Source organism: Typopeltis vanoorti, chromosome 2 (genome assembly GCF_054136105.1).
Source record: "Typopeltis vanoorti isolate ZY-2024b chromosome 2, IOZ_Tvanoo_1.0, whole genome shotgun sequence".
In the NCBI taxonomy this organism is placed as follows: domain Eukaryota; kingdom Metazoa; phylum Arthropoda; class Arachnida; order Uropygi; family Thelyphonidae; genus Typopeltis; species Typopeltis vanoorti.
Window position 1 is genome coordinate 158,668,471 of NC_143550.1, and position 23,857 is coordinate 158,692,327.

The following is a 23,857-nucleotide window of genomic DNA, read 5'->3' on the forward strand; positions in this document are numbered from 1 at the left end:
ACTGAAACGATATGAAGGAAACTTAGAAACACTATAATGATTTTGAGAATAGGTTTGAGAAACTAAAAAAGTTAAAGCCATGTTTTGAATTTCTTGTGAATCATTTTTTGATTGATGTCATCAACAATGGATGTCCTGTTGTCGCACCTATTACCGCAGATGTTGCTTCAATAGAGACAGAGCTTATTGAGCTGCAGGAAGATGTGGGTTTGAAGATAGTACATAAAAGCTCATCTGTAATTGACTTTTGGAAACAAATCCCAGAAGCAAAGTATCCCAATCTTCAGAAAACTGGCTTCCGACTACTCTCTGTTTTTGGGACAACTTACTGCTGTGAATCTCTCTTCTCTGTAATGAAATTTGTCAAGTCAAAACATCGTGCTATCCTCACTAGCAGCCACCTCACCGAGCTTCTTAGAACAGCTTTGACATCCTACCAGCCAGATTTTAAACGATTAACTGCACAAATGAAGAATCAATCAAAGCCTTCACCGAGTAGAGATTAAATATATTCTTCTTTGGTGAGTAGGACTACTATATAGTTGTATTTTTTATTATTTATAAATACAATTTTAGAATAACATTTTCTGTGGCTCTTGAACATTCAAAAATGCATTATATGTGCCGCTTATTACCGAAGAACTTGCCAACCCCTGCACTAGATCATGATCCCACCAAAATGCAGGTTAAAAAATTAAAAAGCCTACTTAAAAATGTATCTTTCTGGCCACCAGACATTACGAATGGTGTTTTTTTTTGTTGGAGGAATAAAATTTACAAACAGATAGAGGAAACCACGGTTCCGCACTCTCACCTTCTCTTGCCAATTTTTCACATGGAAAATTTTGAAAAATGAGCCATAGACTCAGCCTCTCTAAACCTTCTATCTGGCTAAGATACATAGATGATGTGTTCTCTGTTTGGCCTCATGGTTCAGACACATTAAACTCCTTCCTCAATCACCTCAATAGTCTATATCCGAGAATCCAGTTTATGATGGAAACGGAAAATAACAATAGTTTACCCTTCCTTGACACCATAGTGACATGCCTTCTAAATTGTAACCTCTCCTTCACTGTATATAGAAAATCCACTCACACAGGCAGTTACATTCACAAACTTTCCCATCACCCCCCCCCCCCTCAAAAATATGGCATCATTAAAACTCTAACCAATAGAGCCTATAATCTTTGTTCCAGTGAAACCTCTCTTTCATCAGAACTCAACCATATACACAACAGTTGCCTATCCAATGGCTACAGCGCTTACAGAATTAGAAAAATAATCAGTTCTTCCTCCAGTCTTCAGCCATCCCTTCAGTAGGATTTCAGAAATGCCATTACCATCCCATACTTTGGGACACATCAGAAAAAATAGCCAGGTCTTTAAAAAAAGTACAACCTCTACACAGCTTTTAAGCCCCACTGGAAACTTACTACCCTTATCCGTTCTACCAAAAATCAGCTCCATCCTCTTTCACTGCCTGGGGTATATAAAGTACCCTGTTCCTGCAAGTTGGCTTACTTTGGATAGACAGGTAGATCAACCACCATCTGTTTAGATGAACACAAATCTTGCATCTGAATCACAACTACGATCAATCTGGTCTTGCAGACCATGTATTGGATACCACTTACAGGATCTTCTGGAAGAATACTGCTATGCTCCATCATAGTAAATTTAAAAATGAAAGACTGTTTTTGAAATCTGCAGTGGCCCTCAATCAACTTAATTTAAACCAATATGGATGCATAAAACTTCCCAAAATTTGGTAAACAATAATTGTCAGAGGTCCCAATTTACATCCTAGGCCTACAAATGCCCATAGAGGACCTACCACTTAGATAAGACTTTAAAGTCACCCATGTGTTTCCTTCAGTATTGTGTTTATGTGTGTGTGTGTGTATGTGTGTGTGTGTGTGTGTGTGTGTGTGTGTGTGTGTTACAAGTGTTATTTGTATTCTCTAAAGATGCCTCAGTGACTGAGAGGAAATTTGGAAGCATTAAAATTAGCTTTTAATCCTTTGTTGGTGCTGTCAATACTTCATTAAACCTCCAGCATGATGACCTCCTAGCACTTAAGCCTTAACACACAGAGTTACATTTGCTGTTTCCTATGTAAGCTTTGAACTTCAAATTCCTATCTGCCATAACTTCTAGATCCCTAGCCTTATCAATTTCTTGAACCTATCCAAATCATTCTGTAAGCTCTGCATATCAGTAGCATCCCTTATTGCCCTGCCTTTCTTTGCATCATCAGCAAACAATTAAACATTTCCTCTCAGGTCCTTTCCAATATCATTAATGTATAGATTGAATAACAATATTACAAGCACTCATTCCTGTTGGTCACCTTAAATCTGGTAGATTCACATCCCCCATATTCCAGTTTCTGATATCTGTCCATTAGCTACCCATTAATCCAAGTCAATAGTTTACATTTAAATCCCACATCCTATATCAGTTGTGCAATATCAGATTATGCAATAATCTTTCGTGTGGTATCCTATCAAATGCCTTAGCAACATCCAACATATCATACTGTATCATTTCCTTTATCCAGCTCAACTGTAACATTATTATAAAATAAGAGTAAATTGCTTAGACATGACCTCCCTTTAGTAAACTCATGCTGTTCCTTCAAAATATAGCTTATCCATCAACCCATTTCTGTTTGTGATTTCTTACCAGTTTCTCAAAAATCTTCACAACCACTCACTCCAGAGATACTGATAGGTTAATAGTTAGACACACAAGTTTTGCTAGTGCAAGATTATCCACATTCTTCCATTCTTGTGGGTTCTTTCCTGAGCTGAGACTCAAATTATGCAAGCATGTCAAATTCCTAGCCAGTTTAGCTGAAATTTTTCCTTTACTATATGTGCTGCTATACTATCTGTCCCAGTTGATGAATTCTTATTCAAATTATACAACAGCTCTGAAATCACCTCACCTACACTTCTATCTCTTCATGCAATCACATCTGCTTTGACACTCTTACACTTTTATTATTTCTTTTGCTTGCAGCATAATGATAAAATTCTTTTGGGTTGCTTTGAGCCTGGACAGTCAATTTCTTTTCGTACTCTGACTTACTACTACACAATACTCAAAACGTTTTTGGTCTGTGCTTTATATATTATATAACTCCTCTCACCCTTATTCTCACAATATTCCTTCCACGTCACACTCTTCTTATGGATCTCTTACACATTGCACATCCATTTTACTCCCAGTCTATATGTTCTTTGAACTCTAAGGAAATGTTATGATACTGCATTATTTAAACATCTTTTCAGTGCTTTCCATGCAGTGCTGATATCAAATTCAAATTCTATTCAGTAACTGATACCATGGGAACAAAAAACATGTCCTAATTGGAGCATCTATCTGTTTAGCTACTTCCCACTTCGATAAGGCATGATCACTGTCACCAGCTGTTGGCAAAACAATCACATCCTTAAATGACACCCCCTCTGACACTGCAATCAAATTTAACACTCATAATAATGCTTAATGGTATAAACAACACCAAGAGGAAAAAAATATATTCATTAAACTCACTAATATTTTGCTGGTTTTCTACCTATAGCATCCTCTATGCAATATTCACCGGGGGGGGGGGGAGATAAAATTCTGTCTATTTTTGTTATGAAAGGTTTTTTAAATGGATCCATCCTCTTAATTCAATGTGGTCTTGTGGTCAATCACAAGGATGACTGGAGAGCAATCCCAGGCAGAGAAGACCAACTCAAAGTAGTTAACTCAGATATGACTAACCACCTAGGTATCAGTCATCTTTCCACTTTAGTTTCAATTGGTCTTTTGGTTGTTCACCTACATGAGATTGGTGAAAAGGAAAATTGATAGCCTTTGGCTGTATGATGATAGAAAAAAGCTGAGGACTTTTCTTTATCTCTCATACTATCTATCTGTCTTTCTTTCTCCTAATACTATCAGGCTCTCTTGCATCCTATACTAACTACTCTAGGCCTATGATGAACATCCCTCTACTTTTTCATCTCAATAAATGTTGAAACGGTCTTGGTAGTGGCCCTTCCCATAATCCATAGCATTATACATGTCTGTAAGGATATGCGCATTGCATCATGGGATACTAAGGCAATTCATGTGAAGTCATTAGCCTCTATATGCAAGTAGCTCAGTCATGAAGTGACTTCATGTGCAAACTCAAACTTTGTTTGCTTACACTTGGATAAATGATGAAACCAAGAACTTCTTGGCATCTAATTTATAGACAGACAGGTAAATAAAAGAAGTCATTCTTATGCATTTGAGGAAGAATAAATGAATATATGACTAAATAAGCTCTTTCCAAAAATGTGAGAGACCATTGCTAGAGGGAAGTGTATTGAATAATGTGAACATGAGATCAGAGGAAGTAAGAAATGATATGAAAGATTAAGATAGACGAACAGGGAGGCTAAAATGCTTGTGAATGGAAAGAATAGTAATGTGAGACATGAGCATGAGATAACAGCAATGCATAAAGGTGGGGATAGAACTCAAGCATCAAACTATAGGTTTATCTGTGTGTCAGGTGTTTTGGATAAGTTCTTGGAGAAGCTTGGGAGAACAGGGATCCAGAATTGGGTTGACAATTGGTATTATCTTTGATGGACAGCATGGATTTGCTAAAGGGAGGTCATGTTTTACTAATCTACTTACTTATTACAATAAGGTGACTGCTTCTTGGACAGAGGAGAAGGATACACAGTAATATACTTAGATTTCGCAAAGGCTTTTGATATATTACCACATGATAAGTCAATAGTCAAACTAGAGTGGATGGGGATTGGATATTAGTTTTAGTGCATTTGATTGGAAACTAGCTATCTGATAGGTATCAACAAGTTGTGTATGGGGGAGCGATATCCAGGGAAAGGAAAGTTACTAGTGGTATGTAACTTTCAATTTGTTTAGTGGTGTGTAAGTTTCAATTTCAATTTCAATTTTTAATTTAGTTTATGCCTCAAGGGGTCTGTTTTAGGGCCATTACTCTTTAACTTGTATATTAATGATATTGATGAAGATTTCGATGGAGATATTCAGTTGTGCCCAGACTTTTGAGAATTCCTATACCACTCACGAAACCAATGAAAATGTCCGAAAACTGATTGATTCAATAGATGGGAGAAGAAGGGAAAATATTCTGACAGTCATCAGAAGAAGACAGATGAAATGGTTCGGACATGTGGAGAGGGCTAATGGCATTCCAAAGCAAACACTAGAAGGAATCATTCCAGGACCAAGGGTTAGGGGCCGACCTCAATTAAAATGGACTGATAACATCGAAAAAATGAACAAATTCCTCCCTTTCTCAACTGACATTAAGAACAAGAGACCAAGATGATTGGAGGAGGCTAACAAAAAATATCACCTACCAGCCATGAATGACCCAACGGTCCATTTTTAGGACTACGGGAGAGAAGAAGAAGAAGATTCAGTTATTTGCAGCTGATGCAAAGTTGGGATGAACCATGAAGAGTAGAGAAGATTTTGTGGCCTTACAAGACTTGAATAAATTGAGTGATTGAGCATGGGAATGGGGATGTGAGTTCAATGTTGCAAAATGTAAGGTTTTAAAATTTGGGAAACAAAGATGGGTTGCAGAATTTATGCTTGGTGAGGATATGTTGTCAGAGGTGGAGGAAATAAGAGATCTGGGGATGATAGTGGATAAGAATCTGAAATTTAGGGGACACATAGCCAAAATTGTAACGACAACACAAAGGCTTCTGGGAATGATGCAGAGGACACTGACTTCTAGAAGTAGGGAGATTCTTGTTCCATTGTATAAGGCTTTGATTAGGACACACATGGACTATTGTGCCCAGATTTGATCACCTGGTTTTCAGAAGGACAAAGAGATGTTGGAAAGGGTCTAGAGGCAACTGAGTAAGGTAGTTTCTAACCTCTGGTATGTCGAGTATGAGGAAAGATTGAGAAGATGCAATTTGCTGCAGAGTGTGGTGGACAAAGGAAGAGGGAAGATATGATAAAGACCTACAAGTTAGTAAGGGATTGTTATAGGATCAATGCCGGAGAGGTTCTACAGAAAATAGTGGGAGATCAGGGGAGAACCAGAGGTCATCCCTGGAAACTGTATAAAGAGGGTGCGAGTAGGGGAGTGAGAAGCAGTTTTTTTTCATGCAGAGTTGTGAATGCCTTGCCTGAGAGTGTGGTGTCTGCAGAGAATTTGAGTGGGTTTAAGGTGTGGTATGATGAGCTGTGTGTATGATAAAAGGACCTCCCAGATGAGTCTTTGACACCATGGGATCTTCGGTAATAATAATAATAATAATAATAATGGACAGGGAAAACAAGGAAGTTCATGTAGGCACCAGACATGAGGAGAGTGGATGTTAGAAGCAGTAGTAAAAGTGTATATAGGGATTGCCTAGTACACAAAGGGATTAGTTGAGTTTGAAGATATATCTGAATTAAGTGACAATAAAAGTCATTTGTGCATGGACAGGTGTGGAGAAATCACAGCTGAGAGGTGGCTTGGGTAGAGCCGATTTTAGACCTAAAATTGAATTGCTGTGTTGATTATGAGTGCCAGGAGCAGATAAATAAGGAAGATGAAATTTTTTCAGTGATTGAGTATATTCACCCAAAAATTGTTGGAATGTGAAACATGATTGGATGCAGATAATATTCTTGCAGAAATACAAATGGAGGAGGAGGTTTTTCATGTGGATAGGAAGAAAAAGAATGGAAAATGTTGTTATTAGTAAGCAGAATAACAGAAGAATTATGTCTTCACAAGGTGGTGATACAAGGGTAAATAGTGGCAATGGTTTTGAGAGACACCATAGTGTGAGGTGGATGTTGATGGGAAAATAATTTAGTTGGAAACATCCAACTAAATAGCTAGGGAATGGGGATGGCTGTGATGAAGAAATGTATAGGCAACTTAGCTTAGTAGACAAGAGAAGGATGATCCTTATGGTAGATTTGAATTTGATAATGTAAATTGAAATGAAGAGATATCATCTTGTAATAAGAAAAATGAATTTCTTGAGTCCTTGAGGAACAACTGTCTTAGGCAGTATGTAATGGAGGGCACATGTGAATATTTTCTGAAAACTTGTTTCCATTATGTTGAAAATATTTTTATCACCTGACAGAGTCTACAGAACAAACTGAAAGGGTTTCTGATAAATGACCTACATCTTCACACAAGCTTCACATTACCACATAAAATAACAGGTCTCCCCTTCCATTTTTTGATGTGCTTCTGGAGTTCCCTGACCAGAATAGATATACATATTCCATTTACAGAAAACCAAAACATATCAGAAGATTTTTTTTATGTTACTCCCACTTATAAAAGGTTATTTCAAATCTCTCTCCCTCGATGAGTCTCTGACTACCTGGAGCTTTCTCTTAATAATAATAATAATAGTAACCTAGTGTTTAAAAGCTAAGGATGAACAACTTTCACCTGTATATCAAAACATTTGCATGACTACAGCCAAATGTGGATCTAAATTTATTGCGCCAGCATATTAATAAATTATATTACACAAAAAATGTGTTATAAATTTTGTACAAATTAAATTACAATACATTTTTGGCAAAAGTTACAAATTTCCTAAGTAAATTTGTAATGTAGTTAGTTAGTTAGCTAATCAGTGCTTACAAATGTCTCTCTGCATAGTTTTCTATGCAGAGAGACATTTCAGTATAGAACATGTCCACCCAAAACTGTGATGCAGCTCTCACAACGTCATACCATGTTTAGCACCAAGTGATTCAGCTGCCCACTCCTCCTTCAGAGCAAGGATAAGGCCTTGTTTGTTTTCTAGAGGGAATTTTGAGCAGCAATGTATCTCCCTGTTGCATCCCAAATGTGTTCTATGGGATTGAGATCTGGGAAGCATGTAGGTAATTCACTTCGATTAATATCTTTGGTCTCCAGAAGTATCTCGACTGCTTGTGTACGATGTGGTGTGGCATGTCATCCATAAGAATGAATTCTTTGCTTACAGCACTAAAGAACAATCAAAGATGACATTCAAGAATTCATTACAATATCATTGACCAGTCGTAGTCCCTTTGTCCAGCACTTGTAGCTTAGTGCATCCATTAAACATAATGCCTCCCTACACCATGACCCAGCTCTGCCATATCTATTCCTTTCAAGAACATTCTCGCAATAGTAAGCAGTGCAACTTTCATGCCACATTAAATGTCATCTAGAATCAGAGGAAACACTAAAACAACTCTCGTCCATAATGAGTACATTAGCCCATTGGTGTTTAATTCAATTTTTATGGATACAACACCACTGAAAACATATTCAATGTTGAGCTGTGTATAAAGGGATGCAGTCTACAGATCTTCAGGCAAGCTCTATTTCTTGCAAATGTCTTGCCACTGTCGAGATATATACACGTACCAGGGCCTGAATGGAGCTGACTTGCAAGCTGACATGCTGTGGTGTGTTAATTACATTTTGTTGTCATAACCAAAAATTTGTCTTCATGCTCTGTGGTAGAGCAAGGGCGACCTCTTAGCAAATGTCTGGAACACATTCCATTGGTTTGAAACATTCCCAAGGACATGGGTACAATGCTATGTGATATTCTACAGTCTCTGCAGCCTTTTTCAAGCTTTCCAATAATTCTTCCTTGTGAAATATCTAGATAATTGTCTTTGAGACATTACAAGACATCCAAGTGTGCAGCTTTATTTCTTAATGAAAACAGCTTCCTTCAAAAACAGTTCACTTAGTGCAGCCTTTTGCCTTTTATCCTGTTAAGTGCTATCACATGACCCCCTTGCACACGATTTGAAAATTTTAATGTGTACCTGATTTCTGCTTGAAATCATCAGTTATATAAATTGCTACAAGCTGATTTATTTGAATTTGCAGTTGCAATCTTCAGAAATAGTGTTCATCCTTATGTTTCAGAGACAGCAGTGTACATTTTGTGTAATGGGTAGGCTAAGGATTTGTTTTATATTTTTTATCAGTTATATATATATATATATTTGGTATTTTTAATTTATTTTTACATTCTCCAGAAACCCTGCTCTGGAGACCAAATGTGGAACTTTTTCAAGCCACTTCAGGCCTCCAGTAAGTAGGCAGTGGTCTCACACTGGATGATGAACATCATCTCCCACCTAAAGACAATCACAAGCATCCATGCCCACAGTGGGATTCAAACCCATAGCCTGTTGGTTAGAGAATGAGTACACTAACCACTTAGCCAACCAGGCCAGCAGATATCTCTGTGGTAGTGCTTTCCACCAGTATCCAGCACAAAGGTAGCTAGAGGGATTGGGACCCTAGAGGAGCAGTATCTCTTCCTTATCCCACAGATGACAGACAAAATATCAAAATTCTAAGATAACAAGAAGTAAAAAAGTAGCCTTCTTCCATCTTCATAAGATCTCAAGATATTTACATCCACTGGAACTTCATGCATTCCTTAAAAAAAAATTAGGATAGGAGTCTACAAAATCCACTTCTCTCATGACATGTGCTGTGCTGTACAAACAGCCATTCCGGACAGTTCAGCATGCTGCATGCAACGCAAACTGCATATAAACAATAGTGGAACTGCGTGATGGACAGTGCCGCATTACGCTAATATCTCACATCTCACTATGACGTGCATATGCTTGCATGCGTAGCAGTATGTCACTGCTAGTGTCCTTCGCCCTCCTAAGTGCTACAAGATGGATTTTTATTATTTTTTATACAAAAATAAGAGAATTGTATAGGATTGTTGATGATAAAATTAAATATTACAAGCAAATATAAATAAATTAATAAATATATTTATGTATCAAGAAAAATTGGGGGTGTTGCAGTTCCGCAGTGCCTGTGCACGAACCACCCCTGCCTGAGACCCACATGTATACTTTTAAACATAACAGTACCTGTAGGGTATAATTTTGCAATGTTTCTAATTGTTGAACTTGACATTCTCTCTCTTTTGACATTATAATTAATTTTTTTATTTCTCCTGAAATGTACCACAATTCATCTTCCAGGGTTTATCACTCTATTTAATATTCTGAAAGATTTCATTTATCCACCACTATTTAACAAAAACTATTTTATCAAACGATTTGTGCCATCTTTATGGTTACTATACTCCACATAGTCTTTATGGCACAAATCGTTTGATAAAATAGTTTTTGTTAAATAGTGGTGGATGAATGAAATCTTTTAGAATATTAAATAGAGTGATAAACCCTGGAAGATGAATGTGGATACAGGCAGCAGGGGTCGGAGATCAAGAATTTTTTCTTGGCAAGTAAGTAGAATGGATTGCCAGTGGGTTCAGACATAATTGTGTAGGTTCATAAATGGTTGTTGTTGTATCTGTTGTTATGTGATTCCAGGGGAACTGATATAATAATAATAATTAAGATATAAGACTAATTGAAATATTATTATTATTATTATTTTTATTGCACCCTCCATGGAGTCAGCAGACTCATTGTGGGAGGTTCATTCAACTGACAGCACATTCTGGTAATGCATTCCATTCACTGACATTTCTCCATTTAAAAAGTCTACTCTTCACATTCCAAACTCTTACATAACTTCCAGTGATGACTTTTGGTTTCTCCCCTCTCACCTTTTACTCTTTTTAGAATCTCGTCTGGATTAATCCAATAAAATCCTCTCACTAACTTAAATATCTCTATATCACTTCTTTCCCCCCCTCTCCACCAAATTCTGCAATCCACATTTTTTCAACCTCTCTCCATAGCCAGCAGTCCAAAGTCCTGATATTGTCTTAGGCACTCACCCCTTGACCCTCTCCAGTGTTTGCACATAACTGAAAAGCAGGTAACCAAATTTGAGCACAATAGTCCAATTGGTCTGATCAGTGCTTTTGCAAAGTCCAAGGATATCACTGTATATGATTCTCCCTTATCTAACAAATCCATTACTCTATCATAAAATGCAAGTAAATTACTAAAACAGGATGTACCCTTTATAAATCCATGCTGATCATCATCATCATCATAAACAATGCTATATCCATCAACCCAATCCTGTATTCTATTCTTAACCAATCTCTCCAATATCTTGATCATAACTGCAGTTATACAGACTAGTCTATAATTGGAAACTTCTGTCCTAGAACCATGCTTGTGGAGTGGTACTATTTTGCCTTCTTTCCACTCCTTAGGAACCCTACCAGCTGCAAGACTTTCATTAAATAACCAGGTCAAGGGCATAGCCAACTGTGGTGCACATTCCTTAAGAATATGTGGTGATATGTCATCCATTCTCACAGCCTAATTAACATCTAACCCAACCAACACTTGATACACCTCTGATTCTTTCATTTCCAATTCTCCTAACACTTGCCTCCCTTCTATATATTGCACTACATCATTTACACCAGTATTATTATGGCATTGTATGGTGACTCCATTATTAAAGGTGTGCTAGAGGATAAAATGCACAAGGTATGTTTTCCAGGCGGTAAAATGAGTAGAGTGATTGAGGCATTGAATATGAGGCGGGAACGAGCAAAAGAGTTAATTGTATTAATTGGTACGAATGATTTGAGAGAGAACAAGGAGCATGTCAGAATGAATGTCAGGAGACTGCTTGGAAAGATAAAGGAGAATAGTGTGACAGGAAGGGTGGTCAGTGTGTTGTCTAGGTATGATTGTGGTGAAATGAGGCAGAGAGCAAGGATTATGAATGATATTCTGGCTGAAATGTGTGAGGAGATGGGAGTACAGTTTGTTAATGTGTGGAATGAGTTTGAGGGACGAAGTGAGCTGTATGGGAGCGATGGACTGCATTTGAGTGGTTATGGTGTGAGTCGCTTGGAGAGACTGCTGCTGGAAGGTAGAGAAGTGAATAGAGAGAATGAATCAGATCGAGAGGGGAGTGATGTGGAAGAGCAGGAGAGTAAGACAGGAGAGATTGAAGGAGTGGAAATGAATGTGGAAGTGAGTGGTATGAGTATAGATAATGAGAGAATGGGTGTGCAAGAGGAACAGGGAAACGGGGAGGCTCAGGGTGGACAGGGATACACAGCGTGAGAAAGGTGGATGCTCCAAGAGGAGGTGAGAGAATGTGTAGGCAGGAAAGTAATGGGATGATCAGGGATCAAAAGGAAACAGATGGAATTGCAAAGGGTTCTAAAATGAAGAAGCAGAAAGGGAAATGGCCCCAGTCCAGCATGGAGAGATCACATCGAGTGAGTGGTATCAGTGGAACTAGCTGTAGATCCAGAAATGAGTTGTTGTGTTTGTATACCAATGCTAGAAGTATAAGAAACAAGGCGGATGAAATGGTTGCACTAATTGCGTCTGTGCACCCAGAGATTGTCGGAATAAGTGAGACATGGTTAGATGAGGATGACATCCTGACAGGAATAGAGATGGAAAGGTATGATGTGTTTCGTGAGGATAGAAGGGGTAAAAAGGGAGGGGGAGTGCTATTGATGATAGAGAAAGAGTTATGTCCATACAAGGTAGAGATGCAAGGGGGAAATGGGGCCAGTGGTTTTGAGGCAGTATGGTGTGAGATAGAGGTGAATAGATTCAAATACTTGGTGGGATGTTGTTATAGACCTGGTAATGTGGATGGTGGTGATAGTGAAATGTATAGTCAAATAAGCCAAGCAAATAAGAAAAGGATGATCATTATGGGTGATTTTAATTATGGCAATATAGATTGGAATGAAGAGATAGCAACTGGAAGTAAAGAAAATGAGTTTCTTGAGTTTTTGAGGGATAACTACCTCAGACAGTATGTAACAGAGGGCACAAGAGGATTAAGGGTCTTGGATTTGGTCATCTCATCGGAGGATGTAATTATCAATGAGGTATCAAATCATCCACCAATTGGCGAAAGTGACCATGAGGTGATTACTTGGGTGGTTGCCAGCAGTGCAAGGACCCCTGTGAAAAAAGGGTATATGTGGAACTACAAGGGGGGTGATTATGAAGAGCTCAGGAGACAGCTTGCAGGTGTAGCATGGAATGAGGAGTTAGCTGGAAAAGAGATCAATGCAGCTTGGGGGATTTTCAAAAAATATTTAGTGGATGCAATGTCTAAATGTATACCACGGGTGAGAAGGTTAAATAAGTTAGGTGTGAGATGGATGAATAAAGAGATTAAGCATGCAATACAGAGAAAAAGGGCATTGTGGAGGCAGCATAAGAGAAGTGGAAGTAACCAATTTCATGAGTTCTACAAAGACCAGGCAAGGAGAGTGACTTGGTTGGTGAGAGTAGCTAAAGAGAGGTATGAACAGCAGTTAGCTAATGAAGCTAAAAAGAATCCTAGGGAGTTCTTTCGATATGTAGCCAGCAAAAGAAAGAATGATTATGGAAGGATGACATTGATTGGAGGAAATGGTATAAAGACAGCTGTTGCAGAATGTGTGGTGGAGATACTTAATGAGCAGTTCATAAAGATCTTTCAATCTTGTGAATGTGACTTCATGGAGAGATTAAGAGCAGTTGATGATGGGGAGGAGAGACTGACTGTAAGTGAGCAAGAGGTGTTTGGGGAGTTGAGTAAACTAGATGTAAATAAGGCTGTGGGACTTGATAATATATCACCGCGTATTCTGAAGGAATGTGCCAGAGAGTTGACACCTGCCTTGACATATTTTTTTAATACGAGTCTTGCACTTGGTCAAGTCCCTAAAGAGTGGAAGGAGGGCAAGATTGTGCCACTTCATAAAGGAGGTGATCGAACTCAGGCATCAAACTATAGGCCTATCTGTGTGTCAGGTGTTGTGGTTAAGTTGTTGGAGAAGCTTGTGAGAACTAGGATCCAGAGTTGGGTTGACAACAATGGTATAATCTTTGATGGACAGCATGGATTTGCTAAAGGGAGGTCGTGTTTTAGTAATCTACTTACTTATTACAATAAAGTGACTGCTTCCTTGGACAGAGGAGAAGGATACACAGTAATATACTTGGATTTCGCAAAAGCTTTTGATAGAGTGCCTCATGATAAGTTGACAGTCAAACTAGAGCAGATGGGGTTGGATATTAGATTAGTGCATTGGATTGGAGACTGGCTATCTGATAGGTATCAACAAGCTGTGTATGGGGGTGCAATATCCAGGAAAAGGAAAGTCACTAGTGGAGTGCCTCAGGGATCTGTTTTAGGGCCATTACTATTTAACTTGTATATTAATGATATTGGCGAAGATTTGGATGGAGATATTCAGTTGTTTGCAGATGATGCAAAGTTGGGACGAACCATAAAGAGTAGTGAAGATGTTGTGGCCTTGCAAGAAGACTTGAATAAATTGAGTGATTGGGCAAGCAAATGGGGATGTGAGTTCAATGTTGCAAAATGTAAGGTTTTAAAATTTGGAAAACAAAGATGGGATGCAGAATTTATGCTTGGTGAAAATATATTGTTGGAAGTAGAGGAAATAAGAGATCTGGGAGTGATAGTGGATAAGGATCTAAAATTTAGGGGTCACATCGCCAAAATTGTGAAGACAACACAAAGACTTCTGGGAATGATGAGGAGGACACTGACATGTAGAAGTAGGGAGATTCTTGTTCCATTGTATAAGGCTTTGATTAGGCCACACATGGACTATTGTGCCCAGATTTGGTCACCTGGTTTTCAGAAGGATGAAGAGATGTTGGAAAGGGTCCAAAGGCGACTGACTAAGGTAGTTTCTGACCTCTGGAATGTCGAGTATGAGGAAAGATTGAAAAGATGTAATTTGCAGAGACTAGTGGAGAGAAGGAAGAGGGGAGATATGATAGAGACCTACAAGTTGGTAAGGGGTTGCTATAGGATCAATGGTGGAGAAGTTCTACAGCAAATAGTGGGAGATCAGGGGAGAACCAGAGGTCATCCCTGGAAACTGTATAAAGAGGGTGTGAGTAGGGGAGTGAGAGGCAGGTTTTTTTCGTGCAGAGTTGTGAATGATTGGAATGCCTTGCCTGAGAGTGTGGTGTCTGCAGGGAGTTTGAATGTGTTTAAGACCCGGTATGATGAGATGTGTGTGAGATAAAAGGACCTCCTAGATGAGTCTTTGACTCCATGAGGTCTTGTTTAATAATAATAATAATAATAATAATTATATATACTGATAACATGCTCGTACAGTAATTCCACTATATCCTTTGCAACTGTTATTCTGCTGCCATGACTATTGTAAAATCTCATATAGAATAAAAATAGAAATTTTTTTATGTCGATTTTACATGGGCAATTAAATTATATAATTTAATTACAAAATTAATTATATATTCTTTTACTGTACCGAGATAAATGTTTTAACATTTAGTTACAACAGTTATCTCGGTACAGTAAAAGAATGTATAACTTACTGTACCGAGATAAATGTTGTAACTAAATGTTAAAATCTTTGAATAAGAACCAAAAGATTTGTAACTAAAATTAAGCTCGCACAGGATTAGGCTGAGAGACCTAAGGCTAGCAACAGTCACGAAGGTCACTGGATTATGAGTTTTCCCTCCAAAACCCAGCGATAGCATGGGTGATGGAGAAACCTTCCAGTAAATCCGGGGGACTTTAGAGAAGAAGGGCCAAGGTTGGGAGAATGATATAAAAGATAGAGATTGAGTGGTTAGAGGGCTCTCATTTCAAAGTTTATTCCTGTGCCAAGCCTTTCCGATGACAGGGAGAGTCGCGTTCCCACGAAGAGCAGTTCCGACAAAGATGGGAAGTTCGCTAGTAGCAGAGACGGCCTTTTCAAGATATCCCACCATGAGATTCCCCAATGATCTACTTGTGCACTGAATTATCGCAGCTGTGTCCTAGCACGTGCCAAATTGAAAGTTAGCTGGGAAGAAGCGGAACGTGCCCGTAAGCCTTTAGGATCTATGACTGTGTAATGAACTAGAAAGGTTGTAAGTAGAATGTTTCATGTAATATCCTAGATTGAGAAGTTCAAATGACAAATATTGGTTCTGTTATCTAGTGGCATAGAAGGTGTTAGAAAGAATCGGAAAGTCTTATTTTAGTTTGAGTGTGATTAGTAGATACAGAGATCTAAAGATTTGCTTATGTTATGTAATGCTAAAAGTGAATGTGGTTTAAGTTTTGCCTTTTATTGTTTACAGCATGAGAGAAGTTTAAGTTTGTTAAGTTTCATCTAACTGTCTGAAAAGTTAATGTGTAAATATGATTTCTTTGTCTTAAAGCTTAAGCAAAATGCTTAATTGATTTTGTGAAGAATTAGACACTTGACAAGTATTGTCTCCAGTGTACTCTTGTTGTTTTAGTTAGAACCAGGCATGTGATATGTGCTGTTTGAAATATACAGTAAAACTCCGTTTTTACATTCCCGCAATTTATGTTTTCCTGCCATTTATGTCATTTTCCGTTGGTCCCGTTCTTAAGGCCTATTCTTACGATATATTGTTTTCCCGCCATTAACAACTTGATGTGGACTTTATTTCCCATGATTTGCGTTTTATTTCTCGGGTGGCAATACTGATTTTCGAATCGATTTCTGCGGAAATCTGTGCATTTCTGTCCCCAGATGGCATTGCTTTTGGCTGTAGTTTTGTTTCCACCAACACAGTGACTTGCACGCTTGCAGCAGTAATGTAGTGATGAGCAATACCGTAATTTTTCAATCACAGTACAAATTGATATTGCAGGATTTCTGCTATGTAATTTAGTGTGTGAAAGTTGCTTTCAAGTTGTGCTGGTGGAGTATCTATGTTAGTAACATGGAGAAAAAAGACAGAAAATGCATTTCGGTAGAAGAAAAGATGTGTAAATTGGCATGCCAGAATACGTGTGCATTTAGCAAAAGATCTTGGACTCTCCTTGTCCACTTTGAACACGATAGTAAAAAACAGGTCAAACATCAAACTCAATGCAAAGCAATCTGCCGCTATGTCAAAAAAAAAAAAAAAAAAAAAACAATCAACAATTAAAGATTTTTTCAAATAGACAAATGTAAGTAATTGTAAATTCATTTATTTTCAGTTATTAAATTTTGTAATCTAGTATGTAGACTCACATACTAGCAGTAAGTCATCTTTTAGCCTTTTTTTAATGTTTTTTTTACATTTCCTGCTATTTACACTTTTTTTCCATCTGTTCCCTGAAAAGTGTAAAAAAAGGGGTTTTGCTGTATATGTAATTTGCCTTAGTAAGAATAAACATGTTTGCTTTCTTAATAGCTTGCCTGATCTTGTTTAGCCAATGCACTTCTCATAAAAATACCGAACCTGTGTGACCTAAGAGTAATAATAGCCACGACTGACTGATTAATTAACAGGAGTTGCTTGAGATAGAGTTAAATTAAGAGTTAATTTTGTGCTTAGCTGAATATTTCTCTTGTATGTAAGGGAAGGAACAACAATTCTTTTATGCGATCCTTAATGGTGCAGTTGATAAAAAAAAATAAATTTTTAAGGATCAATACAAGTGAAACACGGCAAAGTAGATTAAGGACTTGGCTCCAGCCAAAGGCTTTTCCTAAGTTTACAATTCAAACATGTACAAGAGCATATTTATGGCCTTGAGAGGGGGGGGGTAAAACTAAGTTAAGGACTAAAGGATTAAGATTAATTTCGAGTTTTATGTGTGAATTTGAAAGTGAAGTCTATAGATAGTTTGAACTAGCTCAAGCAATTACGATATAAAATAAATAAGAAAGATATTACACTGGTGTAGTTCGACATAAGAGCTACCTATAATCACCTGCTTTATACTTCCACATATATCCATTTTTGGCAGTAACCTTTTCTTGTTTCATCACTTCTCAAACAAGTACCTCATTATCATTCTCACAAACTGGCAGCAGTGTCAACACCTCATTAACAACTACATCTTGTGAACTTGTCACCAAATCCAAAACATTAAAGCTTCTATTTGTTTCAGTCACATGCTGCTTAAGATATTTATCTCTCAGAAATTCAACAAACTTACTCTCCTTCTTCCCTTACACTATCTCCTCCTTCCATTCTATATTTCTGTAATCTCCTGGAGCATCCTCTTTTTGTATGCCCAACTAATTTGACTAAATATTTCACAATCAGTATTCTCTGCGTTCCTTGGCCTATAACAGCATCCTATCAGATATCCTAGCCTATTTATTTCAACTTATATTGTGATATCACAATAAAAAGTATAAATAATTGAATTTTATAGAGCTACAAAATATATTATACATGAATTATCCTTTTAAATATGTTCTGTTTTTTTTTTATTTATTTATTTATATTTTAGATAGGAGACATTTTGATGACAAGAGTCAACAGTGACTTTATTAAGGTTGGTGACTTTGGTTTAGCTGCTCGCTTATACACTGGCAGAGAATATGTACAGCAGTATGGTCATCCAGAGTTTGTTGCACCAGAAATTGCTAATAAACAGCCTGTCTCTCTGCTTACTGATATGTGGTAAGTGATATGACAGTTTATTGGAGTAATAAGTTAAATTGATCATCTGTAGTGGAGAGTAAAGGGTATAATTAGTATTTATTATTTATATTTTTATTATTATTTATTTTATTATATAAACTATTATGTGGTAATATTTTCACATTTTGTGGTGTGACATTTAAGCAAATCACTTTCTTTTAGTGTTACACGGTGATCAGCATTCATTTTAGAAATTATGGACTTTTCAACCCTGTTATTAATAACTATTTTAATTTTCTGACGTTTTGACCTTCATATTAAGGTGTGGAGTATATACAAGGACAAGCTGAGTTACATTTCACACAGTATGCTAAAGAGACAATGATTTGGAAGTTTTTTTCTTAGTATAAGAAATCCTTTATCCACTTGGATAAAGGATTAAACTAAATTATAAATTTAGTTTAATCCTTTATCCAAGTGTAACCAAACAAAGTTTGCACCTGAAGTATCTTCAGGACTGAGGCAACTCGTGGTAAAGATGGACCAAGCTCTCATCACTCCTTGTTTTAGTATCTCCCATAATACAAAGCACATCTCCTTGCGGACATGTATAATGCAATTCATTAAGGGAAGGGCCACTACCCAGACCGGTTTCGACCTTTATTGAATGTTCGAGTACAGGTTAAACTCCAAAAACTCAGCGTTGTTCCCTTTAGTAACAGGCTCACCCTGCCACTGAGAAGAACTCTCAGCATTGGTTCTATCCTATGGCAGGCTCAGGATAGAACCAAGTAGAGCCATTCATTTGCTCATATGTCATCTGAGGAGTAACAGCCATGCCTCAGTTAACTTCATGGGCTACAGCATTGCCATTCATTACCCAAGCTTTGAACTGGTTTCAACCTTTATTCAGGTCTCGTCAGTGGGAACCAGACCCAGAGGTGGTGATACCAAGGTGAAAGCAATGCAGAAGTCATATTTACCTATACAAGTTGCCAAAAGGTGTCTCACCTTATTATTAAATTACTCTGAATTTAGAGAAAGATGTTGGAAGTTTTTATTTTTCACTTGGTTAGACTATAATAAATTTAGTTTAACCATTTATCCAAGTGTAAGCAAACAAAGTTTGCACCTGAAGTATCTTCAGGAGTGAGGCAACTCATGGGAAAGGCGAAGTAAGCTCTCATCACTTGTCTTAGTATCTCCCATAATGCAAAGCACATCTCCTTGTGGACATGTATAATACAAAGCACATCTCTTTGTGGAGATGTGCTTTGTATTATGGAATATACTAAAACAAGGAGTGATGAGAGCTTGTTCCACCTTTACCACGAGTTGCCTCAGTCCTGAAGATACTTCAGGTGCATACTTTGTTTGCTTACACTTGGATAAAGGATTAAACTAAATTTATTATAGTCTAACCAAGTGGGAAAAAACTTCCAACATCTTTCTCTAAATCCAGAGTAGTTTAATAATAAGGTGAGACCCCTTTTGGCGACTTGTATATGGAGGTCATATAGGTAAATATGACCTCCATTGCTTCCACCTCTGGGTCTGGCTCCCACTGATGCGACTTCAATAAAGGTCGAAACCAGTTGGAAGCTTGGGTGATGAATGGTAATGCTGTAGCCCATGAAGTTTTAACTGAGGCTCAGCTGTTGCTGTCACCCAGGTCCTGGGTGGTGGTGGGATAATGAATGGCAGTGCTGTAGCCAATGAAGTTAACTGAGGCATGGCTGTTGCTGTTACCCCTCAGATGACATATGAGCAAATGAGCGTCTCTGCTCGGATGTGGGGTGACCCTGCCACAGAGTAGAGCCAATGTTGAGAATTCTTCTCAGTGGTAGGGTGAACCTGCTACTGAGAGGAACAACACTGAGTTTTTGGAGTTTGACCTGTACTTGAACATTCAATAAAGATCGAAACCAGTTTGGGTAGTGGCCCTTCCCTTAATTCATTGCATTATACATGTCCACAAGGAGATGTGCTTTGCATTATGGGAGATATTAAATAAGGAGTGATGAGAGCTTGGTCCACCATTACCACGAGTTGCCTCAGTCCTGAAGATACTTCAGATACAAACTTTGTTTGCTTGGATAAAGGATTACACTAAATTTATTATAGACAATGATTTGATCAATGGTTATTCTACTGGCATGACCACTAGTGAAAATATAATATATATATATAAAAAAAAAAAAAATATATATATATATATATATAATATATAAAAAAAATGCAGATAAAATTAAAAAAATTAATTAATTATTTAGAAACTACATCAAAGCTAAATTCTATTTAAGATAACATAAGAGAAACATTCTTTCATATAGATAGTTTATCTATATGAAATATAGATAAATAGGAGATCATTGTTACTTCTTACAGTAACAATGATCTCCTATTTTTAACATGACAATTGTTATATTAGATTTAAGATTCTTGATTATCTACGGTCCTAACAGATAAGCTTAGGCATTGCTGGTTATTCATGACTTATTTTTCACGGTATTAACAACACCACAAACACTTTTATCAACAAGGATGTTTTATTAACGCTAATATTTCGCTGATTTTCAACTCAGCATCATCAGAGCACAACACACATGTAAACGCGACAGTGAGTGAGTGAAACAATAGAATTGCAGAAAGACAAAAGATCTAAAGTCCTATTTTTGGCGCCCTCTAACGGGAAAAAAAAAAAAAAAAAAAAGGCAGCAGTTATCCAGGAGTTTTTCTTCGGATAACCGTCTCCCAAATTTTTGGCAAATTAATGCAACCATATTTGTTAAGGTTGGGAGAATTCTTCAAAGCCATTGCTGACTCAAAAAATAGTCTTTCGGATCTATAACGACTCCTAAATAGCACATTCGTTTTCCTCCATCTAATCCTGTGTGAAGGAGTGTCCAAAGCATGGTCTGCCAGTCCCGACTTGCCATAGTAATAGTAGCGAATGTATCTTTCATGTTCTTCCAGGCGGATGTTCACTGATCTTCCTGTTTGCCCATAATAGGCCAAGTCACAGTCACATGGAACTTCATACACTCCTGGGTGTGCTAAAGGGTGAAGTTTATCCTTTGGTGAGCGGATCAGAGTTGCTTTGGCTATCAAAGATAGCCAAAGTATTGTTGAAACATGGCCTTCGCACCACCTTCAAGCCTCATGTCAAGCTGGCAACTCTGATCCGCTCACCAAAGGATAAACTTCACCCTTTAGCACACCCAGGAGTGTATGAAGTTCCATGTGACTGTGACTTGGCCTATTATGGGCAAACAGGAAGATCAGTGAACATCCGCCTGGAAGAACATGAAAGATACATTCGCTACTATTACTATGGCAAGTCGGGACTGGCAGACCATGCTTTGGACACTCCTTCACACAGGATTAGATGGAGGAAAACGAATGTGCTATTTAGGAGTCGTTATAGATCCGAAAGACTATTTTTTGAGTCAGCAATGGCTTTGAAGAATTCTCCCAACCTTAACAAATATGGTTGCATTAATTTGCCAAAAATTTGGGAGACGGTTATCCTAAGAAAAACTCCTGGATAACTGCTGCCTTTTTTTTTTTTTTTTTTTTTTTTTTTTCCGTTAGAGGGCACCAAAAATAGGACTTTAGATCTTTTGTCTTTCTGCAATTCTATTGTTTCACTCACTCACTGTCGCGTTTACATGTGTGTTGTGCTCTGATGATGCTGAGTTGAAAATCAGCGAAATATTAGCGTTAATAAAACATCCTTGTTGATAAAAGTGTTTGTGGTGTTGTTAATACCGTGAAAAATAAGTCATGAGTATCTACGGTCCTGTTTATAGTTAACTCTTAGGGAGAAAGGTTCCATTGGTAGAATATGTGCCTCCCATATGCTTGGGATTTTTAGATCATCATTATTGTTCAGATTAGGGTGGTTGATAAGAATCTCACAGGCTTCCTTAAATTTATGTTCATACCATGTTTTGGTGTGATATAAACAACTGGTGCTTTTCCAGTCAATTCTATGTAAAGTGTTCAGGGCATGATCAGAAGGCCAACTTCACCATAGTTATTATATTTAAAATGTTGTTTATGTTCCTTTTGTCTGATAGGAATTGTGCATCTTATTTCCCCTATATATGGTAGATTACAGGTGCAATAAATACGGCATACTTCAGGGTTGGCCAGCAGAGGGAGTGGTTCTTTGGATGAGTTGAGTAAGCTTTTTAATTTTGTAGGAGGAGGTTTAAAGGTGACTTTGAGGTTGTATTTCTGTAGTATTCTGTTTATTTTATCTGATGTCCCTTTAATATAAGGAATGGTTATAGTTTTATTGTAGTCTGGTTTATCTTTGTTTTTTATTGAGGTCTTGTAGAGAATTTTGTTAATAGTGTTTTGGCTGTAACCATTTTTTAGGAAAGTATTGATGATAACTTTAAATTCATCTTTAAGCACTTCATTGGAGCAAATCTTCAAAGCCCTGTTTTTTAGAGTATTAATGATACCTAGTTTTTGTGTTGGGTGGTGGTAGGATTTATGTTTATATATTAGCCAGTATGTGTCGATTTCCAGTAAACAGTGAAGGAAAGACTGCCAGAAGGAAGACGTGTGACTAATGTATCAAAGAAACGGAAGTATGTTTTGCTTTTCAATCTCAATTGTGAACTGTTTGTGTTGTTTGTTTGTTTAGGTGGCTGAGGAAAGTGTCTAGTGTCTGGCGGCCATGGGGCTAGATCACAAAAACATCGTCAACGTACCTAAGCCAGACTTTGGGTTTTAAAGGAGAGGAATCTAGAGCATGTTGCTCAAAATGTTCCATATAAAAGTTAGCAATGGGAGTGGGATAATGGAAAGCCCATGGCTGTGCCTTCTTTTTTGTAGGTAGAAAGCATTTTTTTTTCCATACAAAATAACACGAACGTAATACATATTATTATTATTATTATTAAACAACACCTCATGGAGTCAAAGACTCATCTAGGAGGTCCTTTTATCTCACACACATCTCATCATGCCATGTCTTAAACACATTCAAACTCCTTGCAGACACCACACTCTCAGGCAAGGGATTCCAATCACTCACAACTCTGCACGAAAAAAACCTGCCTCTCACTCCCCTACTCACACCCTCTTTATACAGTTTCCAGGGATGACCTCTGGTACTCCTCTGATCTCCCACTACTCTCTGTAGAACTTCTCCACCATTGATCCTATAACAACCCCTTACCAACTTGTAGGTCTCTATCATATCTCCCCTCTTCCTTCTCTCCACTAGACTCTGCAAATTACATCTTTTCAATCTTTCCTCATACTCGACATTCCAGAGGTCAGAAACTACCTTAGTCAGTCGCCTTTGGACCCTTTCCAACATCTCTTCATCCTTCTGAAAACCAGGTGACCAAATCTGGGCACAATAGTCCATGTGTGGCCTAATCAAAGCCTTATACAATGGAACAAGAATCTCCCTACTTCTACACGTCAGTGTCCTCCGCATCATTCCCAGAAGTCTTTGTGTTGTCTTCACAATTTTGGCGAT

The 23,857-nt window shown here is 37.7% G+C and overlaps 1 protein-coding gene across 1 annotated transcript in view; it reads left to right on the plus strand.

Annotated features, from left to right (window-relative positions):
* LOC150109564 (protein Obscurin-like) overlaps window positions 1-23,857 on the plus strand; it is a 1,271,613-nt gene that overhangs the window by 1,080,913 nt on the left and 166,843 nt on the right. Inside the window, exon 82 of the mRNA XM_090402667.1 lies at window positions 18,218-18,390. Coding sequence (XP_090258793.1) covers window positions 18,218-18,390 — 173 coding nt within the window. The remainder of the gene's footprint in view (window positions 1-18,217; window positions 18,391-23,857) is intronic.